The sequence below is a fragment of the Uranotaenia lowii genome, chromosome 2 (genome assembly GCF_029784155.1).
Source record: "Uranotaenia lowii strain MFRU-FL chromosome 2, ASM2978415v1, whole genome shotgun sequence".
NCBI classification, from domain to species: domain Eukaryota; kingdom Metazoa; phylum Arthropoda; class Insecta; order Diptera; family Culicidae; genus Uranotaenia; species Uranotaenia lowii.
In genome coordinates this window covers 370,509,660-370,530,919 of record NC_073692.1, presented here as the reverse complement: position 1 = coordinate 370,530,919, position 21,260 = coordinate 370,509,660, and the positions used below count along the sequence as shown (strand labels likewise).

At 41.2% G+C, this 21,260-nt stretch overlaps 3 protein-coding genes across 3 annotated transcripts; 2 read left to right on the top strand and 1 right to left on the bottom strand.

Moving 5' to 3' along the window:
- The first annotated feature begins 2,012 nt into the window (after nt 1-2,012).
- LOC129749516 (microfibril-associated glycoprotein 4-like) lies at nt 2,013-3,504 on the top strand. The gene is made up of 3 exons (XM_055744495.1): nt 2,013-2,154; nt 2,220-2,957; nt 3,250-3,504. Exons 1-3 carry the CDS (start codon nt 2,033-2,035, stop codon nt 3,374-3,376), a joined length of 987 nt encoding a protein of 328 aa, XP_055600470.1. The 5' UTR covers nt 2,013-2,032; the 3' UTR covers nt 3,377-3,504.
- Nucleotides 3,505-4,203: 699 nt separating this feature from the next.
- On the bottom strand, nt 4,204-4,584 carry LOC129743169 (uncharacterized). Its single transcript, XM_055735142.1, has one exon. The coding sequence runs from the start codon at nt 4,582-4,584 to the stop codon at nt 4,204-4,206; it is 381 nt and encodes a 126-aa protein (XP_055591117.1).
- A 6,216-nt stretch (nt 4,585-10,800) lies between these two features.
- On the top strand, nt 10,801-21,036 carry LOC129743168 (microfibril-associated glycoprotein 4-like). The gene is made up of 4 exons (XM_055735141.1): nt 10,801-11,005; nt 18,873-18,957; nt 19,066-19,584; nt 19,930-21,036. The coding sequence occupies exons 1-4, from the start codon at nt 10,801-10,803 to the stop codon at nt 20,021-20,023; spliced, it is 903 nt and encodes a 300-aa protein (XP_055591116.1). The 3' UTR covers nt 20,024-21,036.
- The last annotated feature ends 224 nt before the right edge of the window (nt 21,037-21,260 follow it).

The window sequence follows — 21,260 nt, the reverse complement described above, 5'->3', positions numbered from 1 at the left end:
GTCCGAGGAAGAAGAGCAGCGTATGAATATTTTGCTCGCACATCGCGAAAATCCGAGCTACTCGCATGCAAAGCTGGCAAAATCGCTAAAAGTTGCCAGATCAACCGTTACAAATGTAATTAAAGTGTTTGGGGAACGTTTGTCGACAGCCAGGAAGTCTGGATCGGGGGGAAATTGAGAACCGGGAGCCGCTGATACGACAAAACGAGTTGCCGGTAGTTTCAAGCTAACCCCTAACCTCTCTCTCCGAGATGCCACAAATAACCTGGGTGTATCGTCTACAACCGCGCATCGAGCCAAAAAACGAGCCGGACTATCGACTTACAAGAAGGTAGTGACTCCAAATCGAGATGATAAACAAAATACGACGGCCAAAGCGCGATCCCGGAGGCTGTACACGACGATGCTGACGAAGTTTGACTGCATGGTAATGGACGACGAAACCTACGTCAAAGCCACTACAAGCAGCGTCCGGGACAGGAGTTTTATACGGCTAAAGGAAGGGGAAAGGTAGCAGATATTTCCAAGCACATTAAACTGTCAAAGTTCGCAAAGAAATATCTGGTTTGGCAAGCCATCTGTACCTGTCGCTTAAAAAGCAGCATTTTCATAGCTTCCGGGACTGTCAACCGAGAAATTTACTTGAAAGAGTGTTTGAATAAACGTCTGCTGCCTTTCCTGAAGAAACCCGATTGTTCCGTACTGTTTTGGCCGGATTTGGCATTTGGCTCTGCCAACAACGTGCAGGTGATTCCCAAGGACAAGAACCCTCCCAACACGCTAGAGCTCCGCCCAATTGAGAAATACTGGGGTTTGTCAAGCAGAACCTAAAGAAGACCAAATAAACTGCTAAGGACGAGCAGCAGGCTTCTTTCTGCGGCGAAGAAGGTGGGCAAGGTGGCTGTACAAAATCTGATGGCAGGGGTTATTTCCGGCAATTCGGATTTAGAAAAGGGGGAGCCTAACTGAATATTTTTTTCTGAATTTTAAACTAATTAAACTTGAAAAGGAAATTTAATTTGATTTTTTAAATAAACGATTTCACCGATTTACACGCGTTTTTTCTTGACCAAATTTTGACCGTATCACCCTTTAAAAAGAAGTTTATAATATTTCAAAAATTTTAGGATTCTGATAGTATATAATAGAATAACAGAAAACAGGTTCAAAACTAAGATCTTTACACTTGTCAAAATTGTTTCCTGATTGTATCCTTTTACATACCCCATCCATACTAAAATTATTTTACCAGGATGCAGAGGTGACCTCGGTCCTCAAGCATAAATTTATTTTCTTTCATTCTTTTCTCTTGTTTTCCTTTCTATATATTCACTACTAGGACGTGACCGGCGCCGTTATTGATGAATAAAGAGAGAGCGTCAGTTTTGTTCATTGTGAATGTGTTGTCAATCCCAGATACCGTTCTTTTGAACTCTGAGCAAAATTGATGGCCTCGGTCAATCACGGAGAAGCTACCATTGGCGATGTGGAATTCGTTCTACTTAGCCACTCTTGCGGTTATGGAATCCGAAATGTTCATGTTTTAATGTTCATGAAATACATTTTTGAAAAAAAAAAGAATCAAATCAAATTCAGTTAAAGTTTTAGGAAACATTTCGAGTTCAATGACTAAATGATTATTCGTAATTAATTATGACACGATTAAAGTCCCGTCAAATAGGTTAATCGTTTGTGTTATGAAGGATTCACATATGTATTTACAACCTGGAGCAGTTTTCAGTGCTATTTCAGAATACTCGAATTTGATAACATCGCCCGGCCGCAGTGGACAAAAAACCTTAAAAAAAAAGCAGTGCCACGACCTAAATCGGTTGCGGTTGCATGAAGTCAGAAATTAATTGTTTAGAATGTGTATAGAGGGAACACTCAAAACAATGGAACCTAATCAAATTTGTACCGCAAGCGTGCGTGCGTAGATATATTGATGATATTTTTTGTCCAAGTTGCAACACGAGCTACAAGATATAAAAACTATAACGATGGCCGAAAAATTGAGAGTCATCAGTTCAAAATGTTGATCAAACGACTTAAAATCTACCTCGTAGTGCTTGTCTTGTTTGGCTCTGCGCCCAGGATATCGTGCTTCATCGGATGCGAGCAACTTGAGACCTCGTTGGAAACCATGAACTCCTAGTAAGAATGATGTTGTTGTTTTTTTTTTTGTTTTCATCATGTTTATTGATTTTCTTATCTTCAAGCTTGCAAAATCTAACTCAAAGCTTGGTAGAATACCGTCAGATGTATCAATTACATATGGAGGAACTTCGGCGGAACATGAAATCTCCCGAAAACCATGAAACTAGGGAACTGAGTACTCATCCTGGAACGCTTCCTTCGCTTGTTGAAAAAACAACAGATAACTTATCAGTCATCAATTTTTATTCCACCACCGATGGAGTTATGATAACAGAGCTGCAACACATAAATGAGAAAAGAGAAGAAACCACACAAACGTGCTTCGATTTTCGGAATTCCCCATCCGGGATATATCAACAGATTCTAAGAAACGAGTTCGAAGCTTTTTGCGATAACGATTATTCAACTGGAGGCTGGACGGTGATTCAAAACCGTTTCAACGGCTCCGTGGATTTCAATCGAGGCTGGAAGGCCTACCAGGAAGGATTTGGAGATCTGGAAGGCGAATTCTGGTTAGGATTGGAGAAGATTCATCAGCTCACTTCATCCAAGCAGCATGAGTTGCACGTGGTTTTGGAGGACTTCGAGGGTAATTCCAAGGTGGCCACATACGACGACTTCCGCCTGGCCGATGAGGCAGAAAGGTACAAACTGAAGAGCGTCGGTCGTTACAATGGCACCGCAGGCGATGAGCTGACTCATCTTCTCGGCCAAGTGTTCAACACCTTCGATGCGGACAACGATTCAGCAGCTAACTTCAAATGTACAAAATGGTGGTACAGTTATAATTGCGGCTACAGGTAAGTTTTGTTTCATCAACCAAATGAAGTTCACACATTTTTTTCTTCATCAATCAAGCCTAATGCTTACAATTTTTGTTGATATATTGACTCCTCAGCTGTTTGGTTTTCTTTATCTTTACGATGTTTTAAAATTCCTATCAGTTATTGGAATGTTTCAGAAGCTTACTCATTAAAGGATCAATCCTATCTTTGTTCCGATACAAAGTCCACAAAAAAGGTCTTGATTCGTGACTTGTTTGGTTCTAAACGATGTATATGGTTAATCTTTTTCAAATCTTCTCCTTTTCAGCAATCTCAACGGAAATTATCTTGGTCAGGGTGCAGAGCTAGATTGCAAAGGAATGTACTGGTACTATTTCCATAACTCCTGTTATTCGCTCAAAAGTTCACGAATGATGATCCGGGCGAAAGTTTAACCCATTTATAGTGACAACGAGCGCTGAGTTCAAAAGGTCGCCCGATGAATTTCAACTTAATTCCGCCATTCTAAACTACATCAGATAATGTTAAATATCTTCTTTTTTTTAACTTATGATTAGAAAATTTTCCAACATTTAAACTAACAACTCAAAACTATTTCCTAGCCAGTAAATCTATTGTATAAAATTATCGTGTAATGGTGTTATTATTTAGCACTACTCCTCCGAAATGTCCCAACTGTTTCTAATGAAATTATCTTTAGAATATTCTGTAGGCATGTCTTGAAATAAAATTCTTGAAGTATGGGGTTCAGCAGAGTTAAAAAGAAACACGTCTTGAAAGATTGAAGTTATATTTCCGACTGATTGAAAAAACTTAAAGCTAATGACATTGGAGTGTCTCGATTGCTGTGATTAGTTTCACCTGAGATCGGCCTACTCCAACACTCCTCCTCGATCAATTGATTCTAATCCAGCGTCTATCGCCAACTTCTTGAGTCGCGTAGCCGAAAGGGGTTTCGTCAATAGATCGGCTACCATGTCTTCAGTCGGGCAATAGACGACGTCGATCTCCTTCTTCTGCTTGAGGTCTCGAACGAAGTGGTATTTTTTGGCTATATGCTTTGTCCGATTGCTGAACTTTTCGGTATCCAGCTTGTTAAAACAACTCTGGTTGTCCTCGTTGATCGTAACGTCTCCATTCTCATCCATTTCGACCAACAAGCGGGTCAGCCAGATCGCTTCCTGTGACGCCTCGGATAATGCGATGAATTCGGCCTCCGCTGTGGATAAGGAGACGCACGTTTGCTTCCTGCAGCTCCAGCTTATGGTACCTCCACAAAACTTGAAGACATGGCCACTGTTGGACTTCCGGTCTTCAATGTTCCCGCCCAATCCGAGTCAGCGTATCCTATCAGTCCGGTCCTATCTTCTGCTCTGCTCAATCGAAGACGATAGTGGCTGGTTCCCTTCAGGTAGCGGATTACCCTTTTGACCTCGTTCCAATCTCCTTGCGTGGGGCAGCTGGTATGGCGACTCAGAATGGACACCGATGCTGATATGTCCGGTCGGGTGTTGACTGAAAGGTAGAGAAGTTGACCAATTACCTTCTGGTACGCTTGATTATCGGACAACGGCGCCTCCTTCCTTTCCTGTTTGATATATCCCGGATCCAACGGAATTTTGGAGTCTTTGGCATTCGCCATACCCGTTTCTCGAATGATTTGATCGATGTACTACTGCTGGTTCACGAAGAAATCGCCTTTCTCGTCTCGCTGAACCTCAATTCCGAGATAGTAATGGATGTCTCCAAGCTCACTCATTTCGTATTGCTTCTTCAAAGCAGCAATCAAAGTTGCGCAAAGCTCAATTTTCCTCGCTGGCTACTACCAAGTCGTCAACGTAAACCAGCACGTAACAGGGTTTTCTGTCCTTCACCTTCCGATAGAGACATGGATCCGCTTTGCAGCGCTGGAAACCCTGCTTGCAAAGCACGGAATGCAGCTTGGAATTCCATGCCCTGGCAGCTTGTTTCAGACCGTAGAGGCTCTTCCTCAGTCTGCACACCTTGTGGTCTGCTCCTTCTGCGATGAATCCGGGTGGTTGCCGCATGTATATCTTCTCCTCAAGATCGCCGTGGAGAAATGCAGTCTTGATATCGTACTGCATAACCACCATTTTCCGCTTAGCAGCAACGGCCAATAACGTGCGGACCGGGGCGAATACTTCGTTGTAGTCGCATCCAAACTTTTGTGTGAACCCTTGGGCTACCAGGCGGGCTTTGTTGTGAATATTGGTTCCTCGTTCGTCTTGTACGTCCACTTGCAGCCAACGACCTTTCGACTTTTCGGTGGATCGACCAATTCCCAGGTTCCGTTTTTAATCAGCGCGTTGTACTCCTCCTGCATTGCAGCCGACCAACGATCGCCGTCATCACCGCCAAAGGCCTCTCGGGGGGTTTGGGGATCACCAGTTGACCGTTTGGATTTATTGGCCCGTTTGGAACTGCGACTCGTCACCACCAGCCCCTGCTTGCACTCGGATGCCTGAGCGTTACCACCAGTTGGCTTGTGGCGACCAGATCTGCTTGACTCGTGCGATGAACCTGAAATTATGAGCAGGTATACTACCTTTGAAACCAATCAAATAGTCAAGCAACTTGCCTGGAACTGCGCGCTCCCGTCCGCTACGCCTCAACACCTGTGACACGGGTGGATTTGAAGTAGAGTGCGGTGGGAGCGCAGTGGGAATAGTCACGTCACGTGAAGGATGTAGTTGTCGGTCTTCTTCATCTGATTCGTCATCGGTAAGGATGTCTTCCATCGATTTGGGATCCTCGGATTCCGGAACGTTTCGTGAAGTAGTCGGAACCATCGTCACAGGGGTAACTGGAACGTTTCGTGCAGAATGCTGGTCCACCGGTTCCTCAAAGTCCAGCTGTATGTACACCGGCTGAGGATGTTGAACCCTGATGGCAGCCGATGCTGATTGCGACTTTGCTCTCCCTTCATCCAGAAACGTAACGTCCCGGACCTTCGTCATAGAGCGTGTCTTGATGTTATACACTCTATACGCCTTGGAGTCTTCCTCGTAGCCAACAAGGATGCATTCTTCTGCTTTGGCGTCCCATTTGCGTCGTTTTTGTTTCGGAACGTGAGCCATTACCGTAGTTCCGAAAATTCTCAGATGCGATAAATCCGGCCTTCTTCCTGACCAGATTTCCTTAGGCGTCTTGGTGCGACCCTTGGTTGGTGACCGATTCAACAGGTAAACGGATGTGGACACCGCTTCTGCCCAGAAGCGCTTCGGAAGACCGGCTTCGAAGAGTAAACACCGGGCTCGTTCGACGATAGACCTGTTGACTCGCTCCGCCAAGCCGTTTTGCTCCGGTGTGTAATCGGTGGTTGTTTGGTGTTTGATGCCAAGTCGTTCCAAAAAACTTTGGAAACCTCGATTTGTGTACTCCTTCCCATTGTCAGTTCGAATGTTCTTGATCTTGCAACCCTGTTGTCTTGCCAGCAGATCGTGGCCTAGAGGATAGCATACTTGTCTTCTAAGCCAACGTTCATGAGATCGAATCCCGGTCGTTACATAACCTGGCACACATAGTATGATGAAGGTTGGCGGTTTTAGCATTAGTGAAATGCTAGCCGTGTATATCTTGGAATTGTACGCCTCAATGATGCAGCACATGCATGTGTATGGATCTTTTCAAGGGAACTTAGATTGCACTTGGAGATCCTACCTAGTTATGTGTGTGCTCGTAGTGCTACCGGTAAACAACTGCAACTTCAACCAATAGTGCAGGTGTGTCAAGTAGCATAGCAAAGTAAAAATAATAACGCGGGGTAATACCACAATAGATCAACTTAATGGTCGCAGTGGACTCTCTCCCCAACAGGAAAAAAAAACCCTGTTGTCTTTCGGCCATACTGTGGAAGGACTGGAACGCTTGTAGCACCTCGGACTCGGACTTCGTCGCCAAAAAGTAAACTAAGATCTTCCTGGATTTATCGTCCACAAACGTGATGTAGTACCGATTCTTCCCAATCGAAGGTTCCTCCATCGGCCCGCAAACGTCTGAATGGACCACCTCGAGCACTTCGTTCGCTCGTGAACCGTCTTTGCATCACCATCATTTGAAATTGGACTCCGGAAACCAGGCCATTTCGGAGTTGCTTCAGACTTCTTATGTGTAGGTGACCCATCCGGCTGTGCCAAATCGATTGAGTTCCACCGGACGAACAAGCCAAAGATTGATGAGACTTCTGACCATCGAACTTGAATAATCCATTCACCTTCGTTCCGGTTGCGAAAACCTCTCCGTCGGAATTGACAACAGCACATCCGCTGTTTTCGAAGATGACCTTGTTCCCGTTCTCGACAATTTGGCTAACGGACAGTAAGTTTGTCGAGAGACCCGGAGTAAACTGGACATTTCGAACTTTTATTTCACCTTGGTTGACTCGTGACTTCAGCTTCGTATCTCCGATGGACACACCAGCCATCGCCTCTTGATTGGCAGCAACCACGGTACCACTGCCTCGGCGCCGATTCTCGAGCAGATTTTCGTCGTTGGTTAAATGGGATGTGGCCCCTGAGTCGAAGTACCACTCACCATTTCGAGCTTGATCCACCGTTGACAGCACCGTGCAAAATGCGTTGTCCTTTCTGACTCCTTTCCGGTTCCTCTTCGGGCAATTCCTGGCAATGTGTCCGACCTTCGAACACGCATGGCATCTCGGACCCTTCGGCTCTTCGTTGTGGGACTTCGATTCATGATGACTTCTCGGATGGATTTGAGAATTGTGTTGGACCTTCCGGTAGTTCTTGGAAACGAATGCAGAACCTACCGCCGGATCCTCGCATTCTTGAAGCAGCTTGGTTTTAATGAGATCGCCTTTGATATCAATGCCGGAATTCGAAATCGCCATAACCATCGGACGAAACTCGGAGGGAGGGCCAGCAAGCAGCAATGCTCCAACCCATTCGTCGTTAACGTCAAATCCGATGCTTCTCAGTTGGTGGGACGTTGACATGATTCGATTAACGTACTCGGCCATCGAACCACAGTTCTCAAGCTTCATGTTGATCAAGTTTCTCAGCAAACCAACCTTGCGTTCCGTGCCGGAGTCTTCAAACGCTCTCTCCAGATTCGACCAGACCTCATGTGCAGTTTCGGTTTCCTGAACGTGCACATATTTAATCGGATTCAAAAGCAGGATTATCTTTGCCTTCGCCTTGCGATCTTTTCTAGGATCAATCGTTGGCCTCGCACCGGTATCAGTAACGGTCGGCTTCACCACATCCCACAGCTCCTCTAATTCCAGGTATATACGCACGGCAAACTTCCAACTGGACCAGTTGTCGCGCCCTGTTAGCCTTTGGATTCCGGGTAGACTTGAGATTGAAGCGCTCAGACCATCACCGCCGCCAGAACTTCCAACTGCAGAAAACATCTTCGGTTCTTCAAATATTCCTGACTGGGCCCATAACCTCTTGAAGTATGGGGTTCAGCAGAGTTAAAAAGAAACACGTCTTGAAAGTTTGAAGTTATATTTCCGACTGATTGAAAAAAAACTTAAAGCTAATGGCATTGGAGTGTCTCGATTGCTGTGATTAGTTTCACCTGAGATCGGCCTACTCCAACAAAAATAAAACACAGAGTCACATCAATTCCATTTTGTTTATTTATAGGTGGAGACAAACGAAAAATTTAGTATTAAAAAGTTCGTTGTATCCATACAGTTGTTTATGAACGATTGTGACGTAACAAATAGCGTCGCCAGGAGAGAAAAAGCGTAAATAAAAGGGTTATTTGATTGCGATTCTCTAAATAACTTGAAGCATTGTATGTCGTCGTTGAAATTTGACATCAAAGTCGAGACGCTGCATTTGAAAAATTTTGCCGAAAGCTGAAAATCAGTCACTGCAGGGGCATTATGAGAACCCTCACTGGGGCAGTATACGCAACATTAATCGGGCACGTTGAGCGTTTTCTGCCGTTGAACCTAGCAGCGAATTTTACTCGATGAAGTTAACTGGTTAATAGAGCTACAGCTTGACTTGTTTCATCTGACAATTTTGCCTATTGGTAAGATGTCGGAGAGGTGATCAGTAGGCTCAAGTTCGATTCCTGTTCGTGGTATTTTTGTTTTCATTTACCATTCATGATCGATGCATTTAACACTAAACGGTGAGGCGTAGATCCATCAAACAATGCAAACCTAAAATAATGTATGATTTTTTGTACAATACAAGCAATTCACACACACTCGTTCATTATTATCTTCTGCATGCAACATATTCATCCTACTCGTTTAGCTGAATTTACCAGCGTATCGGAATCGGCTTAACAATGTCCAGCGTGAAACATGGATAAATGTGATGGATATGAATACAACATTCGCAAACATGCTATGGCTCCCACCGATGAAAACATCAGGAGAAGTGCAGCTAAGTTTAGGCTCGTATGAGAATAAGCAAGGTGTGATGTAAATCGAATATTCATTTTCAATTAAAAAGAACACAAGAAACACAATTTAATTATGGATTTGAAATCAAATTTATATTCAGAAAATACATTTACAAAATAATGCCAAGAATTATTCTGAGCTAGAAATTTGCTTAAAAATAAGTTCTAAGCAAGGTAGATTTCAACTACTGATCAGATTTGCGTGAAACTTGGCAGATGGGGGTATTGGAGGCAGAGGAAGGTTCCTATTGTGGTGTGGGACCCCTCCCTCTTCCATGAAGGGGGGGAGGGGTCTCCCAAACAAAAGACATTTTTTACAAAACTCGAGAACCAATCAAGCAAATGGTATCATATTTGGCATGGGGTGGTATTTGGGAACGAGGAATATTTCTATGAATATATTTCTATGAATATTGAAATATTTCAATGATTATTTGAGACTACTCCCTCTTTCCAGTGGAAAGAGGGGAGGGGGCTTCTTTCATATTTTTTACATAATTCAAAAACTAAGGGCATCCGCAGCAATCGCGAGCAAAGTGAAAATGCTCGCGAGTTTAATCACTTCTATACCGCACCGGGGGTTAGTATCAAGGTGAGCAAAATAGGGCCGTTGCCGTCGGGACCGACAAAATCACCAAATTTGCTCACTAGAAAGGGGCGAGAGCAAACATGCACTGAAAAAATTCTACCGTTTTAAGCAGAATTAAACAAACGACGTTGTTTACTCGATTCTGAATCAATGCGAAGTGGCCAGCAATATGGTTCGGTATGACGGAAGCGAACCACTTTGACATACATACACGAGCCGAAGGCTTCAACGGAGTTGTTAAAAATCGCATCTTGGGCAGAAACTTTTTTTTATTGCACAAAAACTAATTCCATGAAATATTTCCGAAAAGCCCTTCAAGCCCGACGATTGCTTGCTGAAGATTTAATGGAGTAATAATAATCGAGACCAGTGCGCTGTGCAGGATTTTTGTATCCAACCGGCCAATATGGGTGGCATTCCAGTACTGTCCCTACCGATTCGGCTTTCGAAACGAGGTCTCTCAATAAGTTTGCAACTAATGGGACCCAGTTTTTCGGAGCAGCAACTATTTCAGTCAACACGTTGGATAGAAAAAAGTTGATGATTTTTTAGAAAAGTATGATTTTAATAGAAATATAATAAATAAATAAAGTTGAATTTTAGTTGAACTGTTTAGTTTGTTGAATTTTGTTTTTCGGGTCCATGTGTTAGGAAATATAAGTGCCCGGCGTTTTGAAAGCAAAATCGAGCTTAATTCTAAAATACATTCTTATCTGAACTTATTCAATAAGTTTTTAATCACAATCCAGCAAACGGGTGACACGGAATTGGAAACACCGTAAGGGAAACTCAACTCTTTGCCGAAAGGATCAAAGTTGAAACGGTCGCCGAAAACAACCACGGTGTCCTATAGATATGATGACGAGGCCAAGCGAAGCTAACATCCTGCTAACTGCTAAGAAGTTCTTGCTGCATCCGTCATCGGACCCGATTGCTGGTCGTCTAAGCTGCTTGGCCTTAAGGCAATTGCTGATGCTGTACGGCATGTTCAACCAGGATGTAGACTTTGACGTCACGTTACGGATAGCAGCTAACCCGTCGAACAACTGCCAACAACCCCCAGGCCCTTTTAAGACCAACATTAATCGAAATTTTAGCAAAAAAAACTGACGACTCCGAAAATTTACTCGGACCGTATTAATTTAAGATTAAGATTTTCTTCAAAAGTTTTCTCAGTGCAATGCTAAATTTGAAAATATAATTATGCTACCGCCCGGTGCGCGTAAGAGTGTGTATCCTAAAACCGGTCCGCTGAAATGAGCAAAACCGGGCCGCGTATACTCACTTATTGGTGCGTTTGCTCTAATAAAGCAAATGGAACGAAATTTGGCATGGGCAGGTATTTGGGATCGTGACATGTTCTAATGATTGTTTGAGACCCCTTCCTGCTTCCAGCGTGGAGAAAGGAAAGAGAGAGGGGAGTTTCATAAAATTTTTACTGCATAACTCAAGAACTACAACAGCAAATGGAACCAAATTTTGCACGGAACGATATTTGGGTACGAGAAATGCTTCTATGAATATTTGGTATCTCTCACTCCTTCAAATTGTTGGATGAAAAGGGGGAGGAGAGGTCTCCCTTACAATTTTCAGTATAACTGGAGAGATGATCGAGCAAATTGAACCATATTTGGCATGTTAGGGTATTTGGATACGAGAAATGTTTCTATTATAAATTGAAGCCCCGACTTTTTTTCAGCGGAAAGATATAAAGAGGGAAAGAGGGGCTTCATACAATTTTTTTGCATAACTCGAGAATCAATCGAGCAAATGATACCAAATTTGGCATCAAAAAGGATTTGAGTACGAAAAATACGGTTCTCACGTCTAGTCGTCGCGTTCCTGGTTGTTCGTTGGAATTGGGTTGTGCTGTGTTTCCCTGTGTTTTGAAAATACGAAAATTTTCTCAATCATTTTAAGTGACCCAGCTTTAGTTCAATGAAAAGGAAATGGCCTTTAGAAGAAAATGATTAACAGAAACTGTTGCGATCGTTGATTGTATTTGGCAATCACGCGAAGTCAAAAAGTGAACAGGGCAATGGTTCTTTGATGTAATTATCATTAAGTGGGGGGTAGAAAAGAGTGTTAAATAGCTTAGCATTCCCCCTGAAGGAATATTTTGGTGTGAAGTATTTGAAAATTTAAGAAATTAAAAATGGCACCTGAAAATTTTCTTGTGATGCCTTCGTATATCACGGTGTGCCAAAATACGTTATTAGGAATAAAAAATGAGCACCAAAACGGCACTCGACATTCGAAAGATATAGTATTCAGGCATCTATCCTGAAGATTTGGAAATGTTTCATCGGGCTTTTTTGAAATTAGAGCGATTTTAAATTTTAAGTCAATTTGCATTAGATTTGCAATGGGGTTTTTCGACCTTATGTTCTATGACCATGGATTTTTCTGACTACACATATTTTATGACAATCACCCAGTTCAATGACTTTATAGAAAATTTCGTGCCCGACAACTTTGTGGAAGACTGAAAAAAGATTAGAGTTGATCCTGAAAAGTTATTGGCAATTTTCTAAAACTTTATTAGACTGATTGAAATTTTTCCATGTTTCTTAAGTTTTTTTTCAATTCCGCTTCACTTAAAAGCGAATAACTTTCCAGGCGTAGTTTGAATCGTTTTTGGATCTTCAACCCTTTTTTTCGTGCTTAAAATGTGCTTAGTCGAACAAGGCGAATAGCGTAATAATGGCTTTAAAATAGTCATTTTTGATTACCTTCTCGGATTCAACAATAAAAATAAACAATATTTTTTATTTAAAAATAAAAATCAACACAGATGACCACTTTTATAGTCCACTTCAGCATTTAAGAGATGATCATAGTACAACTTCGATGTATCGGGGGTTTGATATCGTTTCCACGTTTCTAAAAAATCATGATGAACACTCTCCGAGGCTTGCTCTTCGAATACACCCAGCGATTTTCCGGTGTATTCGCAAAAATCCTTTACATGGAATCGTAGAATGTGGAATTTGGAAGAGTTTGGCAGTTTAAGATACTCCAACACTGTAGAAAACTCATCAATGAGTGATGTGTACTCGGAATCTAAGTTTTCCTTAAAGCATGCCTTGTAAATCTCCTGGAACAGCTTCAGTGCCTGCGATATCGGTATTTTTACAGTTTTAAGTGTTTTTTTTGTTTATCTATTTCGCTTACCTTTATATGTTCTTGCACATCAAAATGACCTTCAAGCACATCTGAGGAATCCATTAGATTATGGCAAGCTTTCCCTGTCAAACCAAACGTTTGTTGGAGATGCCTCACTCCTGCCTTTGCAGTTCTCAATTCTGCAAGCTCAAATATTGCTTACTGACATCGCAATATAAGCACGGATGTGCTGACGAATGAGCCATTATACCCGTTATAATATTTATGACTTTTAAATCTCCTGCAACATAACCATCGATGTCTTGCAACTGTAGCGCGTTCCATATTGGAGCAATATTCTCATGTTTATTTTCCAGTTTTAGGGCAAGAGCAAATAGTTGATTAAATAATTTGACGTTATTATGCTATAAGCCTAATGTTCATAACTATTTCTAAAATACTTTCGAACGCCGCCATCCTTGATACGTTCAGCTTTGGACTGCTGTCCCACCGACAAAGTAATTTTAAAAGAACCACCTCCACCGTCCATTCCAAATTTAAAAATTAGTTCTTCATCAGTCATACTTCGCGAGTCTCGAATCTTTTGAATAATTTCTTTCACATCGACGCAGTATACTACAGGTGCTTCTTTGACGCTTTCGTTTCCTCCTATATCACCTAACTTCTTGATTTCGAAGAAATCCTTTAATTACCGGTTATATGAGCCTAACTTTTCTTTAAGATTAGGCTCAAAATTTATACCCATTTTACGGAAGTTTCGTGTAATACTAAGGGTTTTCCTCACGCTTAAGTTGTTGTCAACTTTCATTTCGAACACATTCTGGGCAGATACAGGAGTAGTTGGTTTCAAAGAGCTGTGAGCTCGTATGATGACTATTACCCATAGATTTACTATTACATACACATTTGTGCTGAAAATTCTATCCCAAACAACTTTATCGAAGACCCGAAAACGATTCAAACTACGCCTGGAAAGATATTCGCTCTTTAGTGAAGCGGAATTGAAAAAAAACTTAAAAAACATGGAAAAATTTCAATCAGTCTAATAAAGTTTTAGAAAATTGCCAATAACTTTTCAGGATCAACTCTAATCTTTTTTCAGTCTTCCACAAAGTTGTCGGGCATGAAATTTTCTATAAAGTTATTGAACTAGGTGATTGTCATAAAATATGTGTAGTCAGAAAAATCCATGGTCAGAGAACATAAGGTCGAAAAACCCCATTGCAAATCTAATGCAAATTGACTTAAAATTTAAAATCGCTCTAATTTCAAAAAAGCCCGATGAAACATTTCCAAATTTTCAGGATAGATGCCTGAATACTATATCTTTCGAATGTCGAGTGCTGTTTCGGTGGTCATTTTTTATTTTTAATAACGTATTTTGGCACACCGTGATATGTGCATGGGTTATGAATTAGAAAAGAAGAGAAATTGTGAAATCGGAGGAGGAAGTATGGTTGCTGTGATGTGTTTCTGGTTTGATTCCGTTTTAATAGAATGGTTCACTTTCATCAATCGGACAACTGCATCGACGGCATACGGATTTTCGCATTTATGCTGACATTACCAAATTAAAGCTAAGTAGAGTAGAACCATTTTCATTAGTTCACATTGTAAGATGAATTATGTGTTTTAATGTGGTTTAGATTAGAGTGTTGTTCAAGAACTTTTAAGGCGATCCAATAATTATTTTTTAGATTTTTCTTGAGCTCCGTAGAATGGACACCCTCAACACTTGCCTTTTGTGTGACTATCCATCTTTCTTGCTATGTTTTGAGCCGGTCTTTTTTCTCAGATTTAAGCTTTCATCTCCTATGCAATCAAGGCAAAAAAAGCTTTTATCTGGGGATAAAAGCTTAGAAACGAGATTCACCAAACTTAGTTAAAAGATGTTGGTCACACGATACATAGACAAATACTAATGGAATTCATACCGTCGATGAAAAAATTGAATTTTGACTGTATTTCTAATAAATATTTCTGATTAACATTTTTTATAGGTTTTCCTTTTTAACACCACTTTTATCACACAGCTGAACAACGTGACACTTGATTTTCCATAATTTTGCGACCTTTTTTATTAATCTAATAATTCTAGTAGATGCCAATCGAATTGTTTAAATATGTATACTGGAAAAATAACGAAAAGCTAATGATATTATGTATTGCGCACAACACACGTTGTTTTAATCACTGTTATTAAATCTAATCTTAAATAATAGTTTTTAGAATTTTGCTTTTTGAGTATGTCTTAATGTATTCCTTTTGGCGCTGAAATCTTTTAGAATGGAAAAATTCTAAGGATTTTGGTACGGTATTGATAATTTCTCTGCTCTCTCAAATCTTTTCAAAAGCGGGCAATGGCGCTATAACCATGGTCGATGACCTGAGATGAAGGTACAGGGATCCAGAACTAAACAGTGTATAATGGTTAAAGAAATTTCTTTAATTATTGTATTGTTAAGTTTTGGACACCATGTAGAAAAACCTCATTTCCATCCCCTGAAGGAAGAATCCGAGGCCCAACACTAAGGAGCATAGAAATATCTTAGCATCTATGCTCCCAACGAATAAATATCAAATGAACATGGGAACGTATGGTACTGTTGTCCACGTTTCTTCCTCCCCTGGTTCCAGTCGTCTCTGCGTCCAATACTGCACAGTGGGCCCGGCCTTGATAAGATGAATAGTAAATGTATTTTTACTATTCATCGGGATGCTGACAAGATCTGGCTGTGTACGTATCATAAGCATAAGCATATAAGCAAGCAAGCAAAAAGGATTTGAGTACGAAAAATACTTTAATGAATATTAAGTTCTCACACCTCCATTCAATGGGGAGAACGGAAGGGGGGATGGTACTCGCTTTCAAGTTATTACGTATATTTTTAAGCAGCGGCTAGACCAGCCAAGGCAAGGTACTCAAGAGTACGGAACCTCAGTTCCGGCTGGCTACTGGGTAACCAAGGACTTACGGATAAAATACAGAAATCGGAAATTTCATGTTTCTATGTTTTTTTTTTTATTAAAGTTTTCTTGTGGCGTGTTGCCTGTGTGTATAAAACAATGTTCTGTGTAATTTGTGGCGTGTATTTGACTCACTAACCGTGATTGTGCTGCAGTTGCTGTAGCGTCGCGACGTCGTGGTTCCAGAATCCCAGTTCCGGAAGCAGGAGGGCCGTCGATTTAAGGGCGTATCGACGGGGTGCCGAAACCGTCGGCGCCAGCGGGCGTAGCTGGACTCGGTCGTTGCAGGCGTCTTCCTTCATAGGCTTTTAATCGGTCTGCCCACGAGAGTGCCCCGTATCCGGACAGACCGAGAAGGGAAGTTCTCCTTTATATTTAGAGGTCCTCAGACCCCGAGAATGTTGTTGATGGTGATCCTTTAGGATAAGGCGCGAGACCACAAGGGATCTGCGGGCCGACCCGTGAGAAAGCCAACCGGCGTTATCGGGTGAATTCCTTAGAACGTCACAGACACTAAACGGAAACTATGACTTCACACACGGACGCCTGATTTAGAAGAGAGCGAATTTTCCTGAAGCAAGCTTCCTTTTCGCCTTCCATGTTCTCTTTTTCTTTCCTCCTCTGTGAATTGACAGCAGCCAGCAGTAAAATATAGCCTACTGTGGTGCTATCTTGTTGTGAGACTCGACAAGGAACATAAATTTTCTAGAGCCAAATATACAATACTATAAAAATGAAAACAAAAATCAAACGATTTGTAACCAACCGGTTACAAAGTTTATGCATAACTAAAGAATTTACAACGCAAATAAAACCAAATTTGTCATGGGATGGTATTTCATTACGAGACATTTTTCTATGTGAAACAAATCCTTTCTTGCAGTAGGATTATAGAAATTGGGAATATAGGAAGGGAGGAGGAAAGCTTAAATTTTACTTTATTTTTTTACAAAATCCGAGAAATGGACAAAACTTAACATGGAAAATCATTTTGGTATGATACTATGATTATTTGACACACCATCCTCCTTTCAGTGAGTAGGTACATAGGAGGAGGGAGGTGAGCCCAATATAATTTTGTTAGCATAAGTTCTCAATTTATGCTAACGAAGTCAACAAATGGAAACAAATATGACATGGAAAGGTACTTGGTTACGAGATATGTTTCAACGACTGTTATAGACCCTTACACTTTACAGTGTAGAGAGGGGAAGAAAGGAAGGGGCTCCATATATATGTTGTCGTAAAACTTAAACATTTATCAACCAATGGAACTATATTTGATATAAGAGGATATTAGGGAACAAAAAAAATGGGTATGATTATTAAAAATCACGATCTCCATACAGCAAAAGGGTGAAGGGAAAGACAGAGCCCCCCTCTCTTATCAGTTTTTTAAGCATAAATCCAGAACATTTCAAGCAAAAACAACCATGTTTTATAAGTTAGATTGTTTGCGAACAAATAATTTAGGACCCTCCTTTTATAGGTCGAAGCTTAAGGAAACAGATTAAAATTATCAGATGTCAAACACAAATTTATAGATCAGGATTCAGAAAATAAGTTAAAGTTATCTTTGTGTTGCAATTCGAAACTCCTGCTGCAGCTCTCATTTTATAGCGGTTGCTTATGAATTATGTTATAATTTGATTTAAAGTAATGCCAATAAAGCAATAGAAATTTGATTAATTTTTGAAAATATCATTTGATTTTGAAAGGTGTAGCAAAGCACACCGGGTCAGCTAGTTATCTATAAATGCAACCAACATTAATTTGAGTATCTGATCTCCTTGCTTAAAAGCAAGGGGAATATTACTAAATTATAATGTCACAGCTATTTTTCCGTTTTTTTTGCAGTTTTTCTCAAAATTTTGAAAGTAAATCATTTCTACCCACTAGGACCTTAAAGAGCAACTACCTACTTTTGGGTTGTTCTGTCTTAAGTCATCAGTGAGTTCCTGCACTGAAGTGACGTTTTACTTCAAAAGTATTCAAATGTGGGTAGTTTTCTGTGTCCGTGCTATTGAGTTTTATCATTTCACGGATGCAATAAAAATCAAACCAAGTATTTTGATGGCTGGTTCGGTTTTAAGCCATGACGCTGATAAAGAGTTTCCACTTGTTGGTCCTACGTCTACTGATGTTCCTGATCCTCATTCTCATTTTATTCTCCTTTGAGACAAAACTTTCAATGAAAAAAAAAACACATAAAAAATACGTTCAAATAATGGGTCGCGCGATTTCTCAGCTTCGACAGAGTTTGTTTTGCTGTTTCGGGAAAACCCAATTCTTCCATAAAAGCAGTCGAGATTACTTTTATGATGTCAACGTGCTTTTTATGGGGGTTTTTAAAGGAAAAACTTAATCTCTTTCTCAAAAAGAAAAAAAAATCAAATTTAACAACATTGCCACTCCATGTGGGTAGAGACGTTGATAAGAAGTTTTTGTTCAAACTGCGTCATGTGCTTAAAGACATAAATACTGTGGCGAATTCTGCAGCCATCAGTTCAAAATGTTGATCAGAGGAATCAAAACGCTTCTCTTAGCGCTTATTTTGTGCAGCTCTGTGACCGAAATATCATGCTCGATCGGATACGAGATACTTGGGGCCTCGTTAGATATTATGAACTCATAGTAAGATCCGTGTTGTTTTCTGTTCGTTCAATTTATATTGATTTTTTTCAAACGTTTCAGCTTGAAGAATGTAACCCAAGTTTTATCGGAACTCCATCAAACATATCATAATGATATGGGGGAACTTCGGCGGAAAGTGGAAACTATCGAACAAATTGTCGATAACAACGAGAAAACAATTGGAAGCATACTTTTATTTTCAGGTGATATGGGGGAACTTCGGCGGAAGGTGTACATTACTGAACAAATAGTCGGAAACATCGAGAAAAGAGTTCAAAGCCTGGGAAAGTATGTACTGCATAGATTTTATTGAGAGGGGAAAAAGTGTTTCTTATGATCTTTTTTCTTCAACCAATAGAGATATCAAAACAGAGCCACAAAACGAAAATGACAAAAAAAAGGAACCTTACAAACGTGCTTCGATGTTCGGAATTTCCAATCCGGAATATATCAACTACAGCCGCAAAACTTATCCCTGCGATCGTTCAAAGCTTTATGTGACAACGATTATTCGGATGGAGGCTGGACGGTGATCCAGAATCGTTTCAACGGCTCCGTGGACTTCTACAGAGGCTGGAAGGACTACGAGGAAGGATTTGGAGATCTGGAAGGCGAATTCTGGTTGGGATTGGAGAAAATTCATCAACTCACCTCTTTCAAGCGGCACGAGTTGCACGTGCTTTTGAAGGACTTCGAGGGTAATTCCAAGGTGGCCAAATACGATGACTTCCGGGTGGCCGATAAGGCAGAGAAGTACACACTGGAGAGCCTCGGAGAGCACGGCGGAACAGCAGGGGACTCGCTTCATTATAATCGCGGTGAAAAGTTTAGAACTTTCGATTCAGACACTGCTCGATCTATAGCAAAATTATTTGGTGGTGCTTGGTGGTACCATAGTTTATTCCAACCCCAAAGGTAAGTTTCGTTTCAAATATAATTTCTCTGCAACAATCAAGTTGTTATGGGGAGAAATATAAACCTTCAAAGCATCGTAGATATATCCTTACCAAACAGGTTAATAATCATAGTGTTATCATAGTCTCCAATGTTTTGAACTAACCATCTAGTCTAAATAACCATTTTAAAAGTGAAACGAATTTCATCACTCGGATATATGGATGTTCGATGTTCTCCGAAAACTTTTATTTTGCTAAGCATGACCCAGTAGCATTCACACAATCACTTTAATGACACTGAGTTGGACGACAGTCAATTTTGTTCTTATACCGATTTCAACTTTTTAATGCCTTTCTTTTTCAGCAATCTCAACGGAAAATATACTGTTGAGGGTGTGGACAGCCGTTGGAAAGGAATGTTCTGGAGAGATCCAGACGGCATCCTTCCATACTTGTAAGCGTTGCTAGTCTGTCGAGGATGTTGCAGTGATCTTGCTGTAGATTGGTTAAATAATGTTGCAGTGGTGTTCGTGGGGGTTAAGGGTTTCTCCTTGGCGAAGTAGTTCACCCAGCCACCCTAACCCGGCGAACGACTTGGCGAAAAAGTTCGTTCGGCAACCCACCACCAGAGGGCCACCAAGAGATGCGAGCCGCTAAGGTCGAGCGAAGAGGCGAAATCTACAATCGGGCGAAATATACGAGCAAAAAACGAGGGCAACGATCGGGGATGGTTCAAGGCCGGTCAAGAATGAAATGACCAAGGCATTTGCCGATAGTTCGCGAACGCATTCAGATCAAGCACAAAAAGATCTTTTAAAGTGTCCCGTTTTTTAAAGACACGACCATTTAAACACTACATTTAAAAGCCAAATTGTAGTATTATCACAATATTGGTCAAACTTGTGGACCTGTGAAAGTAGTTAGCTGAAAAGGATACTCAGCTGACGGAACATCAGGTAACCATCCGCCATTTTGTTCGTTGCCCCAAAAATCGTCCCCTAATTTGCCCTGAACATCAACAGGACCCCGCTGTTCCGAGTTTAAAGGCCATTCAAACTCAACTCGAGAGAGACGTGCAATAAGCTCTACGCCGTCGACCGACAACCGTTACGCCGTCGGTTTGACCTACACCGGTACCTGGTTCAGCACCCAAGGTGGGGCCAGGTACGCCGTTGAAATTCGCCACTTCGCTTACCTTCGAAGCCACAACCGTGCCCGGTTCAGCACCCAAGGTGGGGCCGGGTACATTCAGCGAGAACCTGTCGACCTCCCAGTTGTCATCAACGAACCCGAGCTTGACACCGAAGGAGGAAGGAGGAGTACGTTCCCACAACGTTCTCGCAGCGCAGTATAAAGGTTAGATAGATAGCAATAAGAAAGTGGGGGAGGAACTGCAAACCTTAAATAAAGGGTACTAACTAATTAGCCTAGGAGTTTTACCTTAGTCTTCCCGAACTTCCCTGCAACATAGTGTTGAATGGTAAGCGTGCCGACCCTAGGGATTGATAGGGGTTCACAGCACTTCCTACCGATTGGCTAACGGCTAGTCTTACATACTATAGATATATTCTCAAAAGCTCACGAATGATTATTCGGGTGCTGGGGGAGGAAGACTAAAATTTGCTGTATCGTTTTCTGTATCGTTTTTTTTAACTGTTCGATAAAAAGCCAGCAACTGTTGAAAAGATTAGTAAT

What these genes read in the sequence shown, in the direction of transcription:
- LOC129749516 (XM_055744495.1), top strand. Translation starts at nt 2,033, where the DNA reads ATGTTGATCAAACGACTTAAAATCTACCTCGTAGTGCTTGTCTTGTTT. An exon ending in TTGGAAACCATGAACTCCTA is followed by an intron (nt 2,155 to 2,219) that starts GTAAGAATGATG and finishes CTTATCTTCAAG; the next exon opens with CTTGCAAAATCTAACTCAAA. An exon ending in AGTTATAATTGCGGCTACAG is followed by an intron (nt 2,958 to 3,249) that starts GTAAGTTTTGTT and finishes TCTCCTTTTCAG; the next exon opens with CAATCTCAACGGAAATTATC.
- LOC129743169 (XM_055735142.1), bottom strand. Translation starts at nt 4,584, where the DNA reads ATGGCGAATGCCAAAGACTCCAAAATTCCGTTGGATCCGGGATATATC.
- LOC129743168 (XM_055735141.1), top strand. Translation starts at nt 10,801, where the DNA reads ATGACGAGGCCAAGCGAAGCTAACATCCTGCTAACTGCTAAGAAGTTC. An exon ending in CAACTGCCAACAACCCCCAG is followed by an intron (nt 11,006 to 18,872) that starts GCCCTTTTAAGA and finishes TTTTATTTTCAG; the next exon opens with GTGATATGGGGGAACTTCGG. An exon ending in AGAGTTCAAAGCCTGGGAAA is followed by an intron (nt 18,958 to 19,065) that starts GTATGTACTGCA and finishes AAAATGACAAAA; the next exon opens with AAAAGGAACCTTACAAACGT.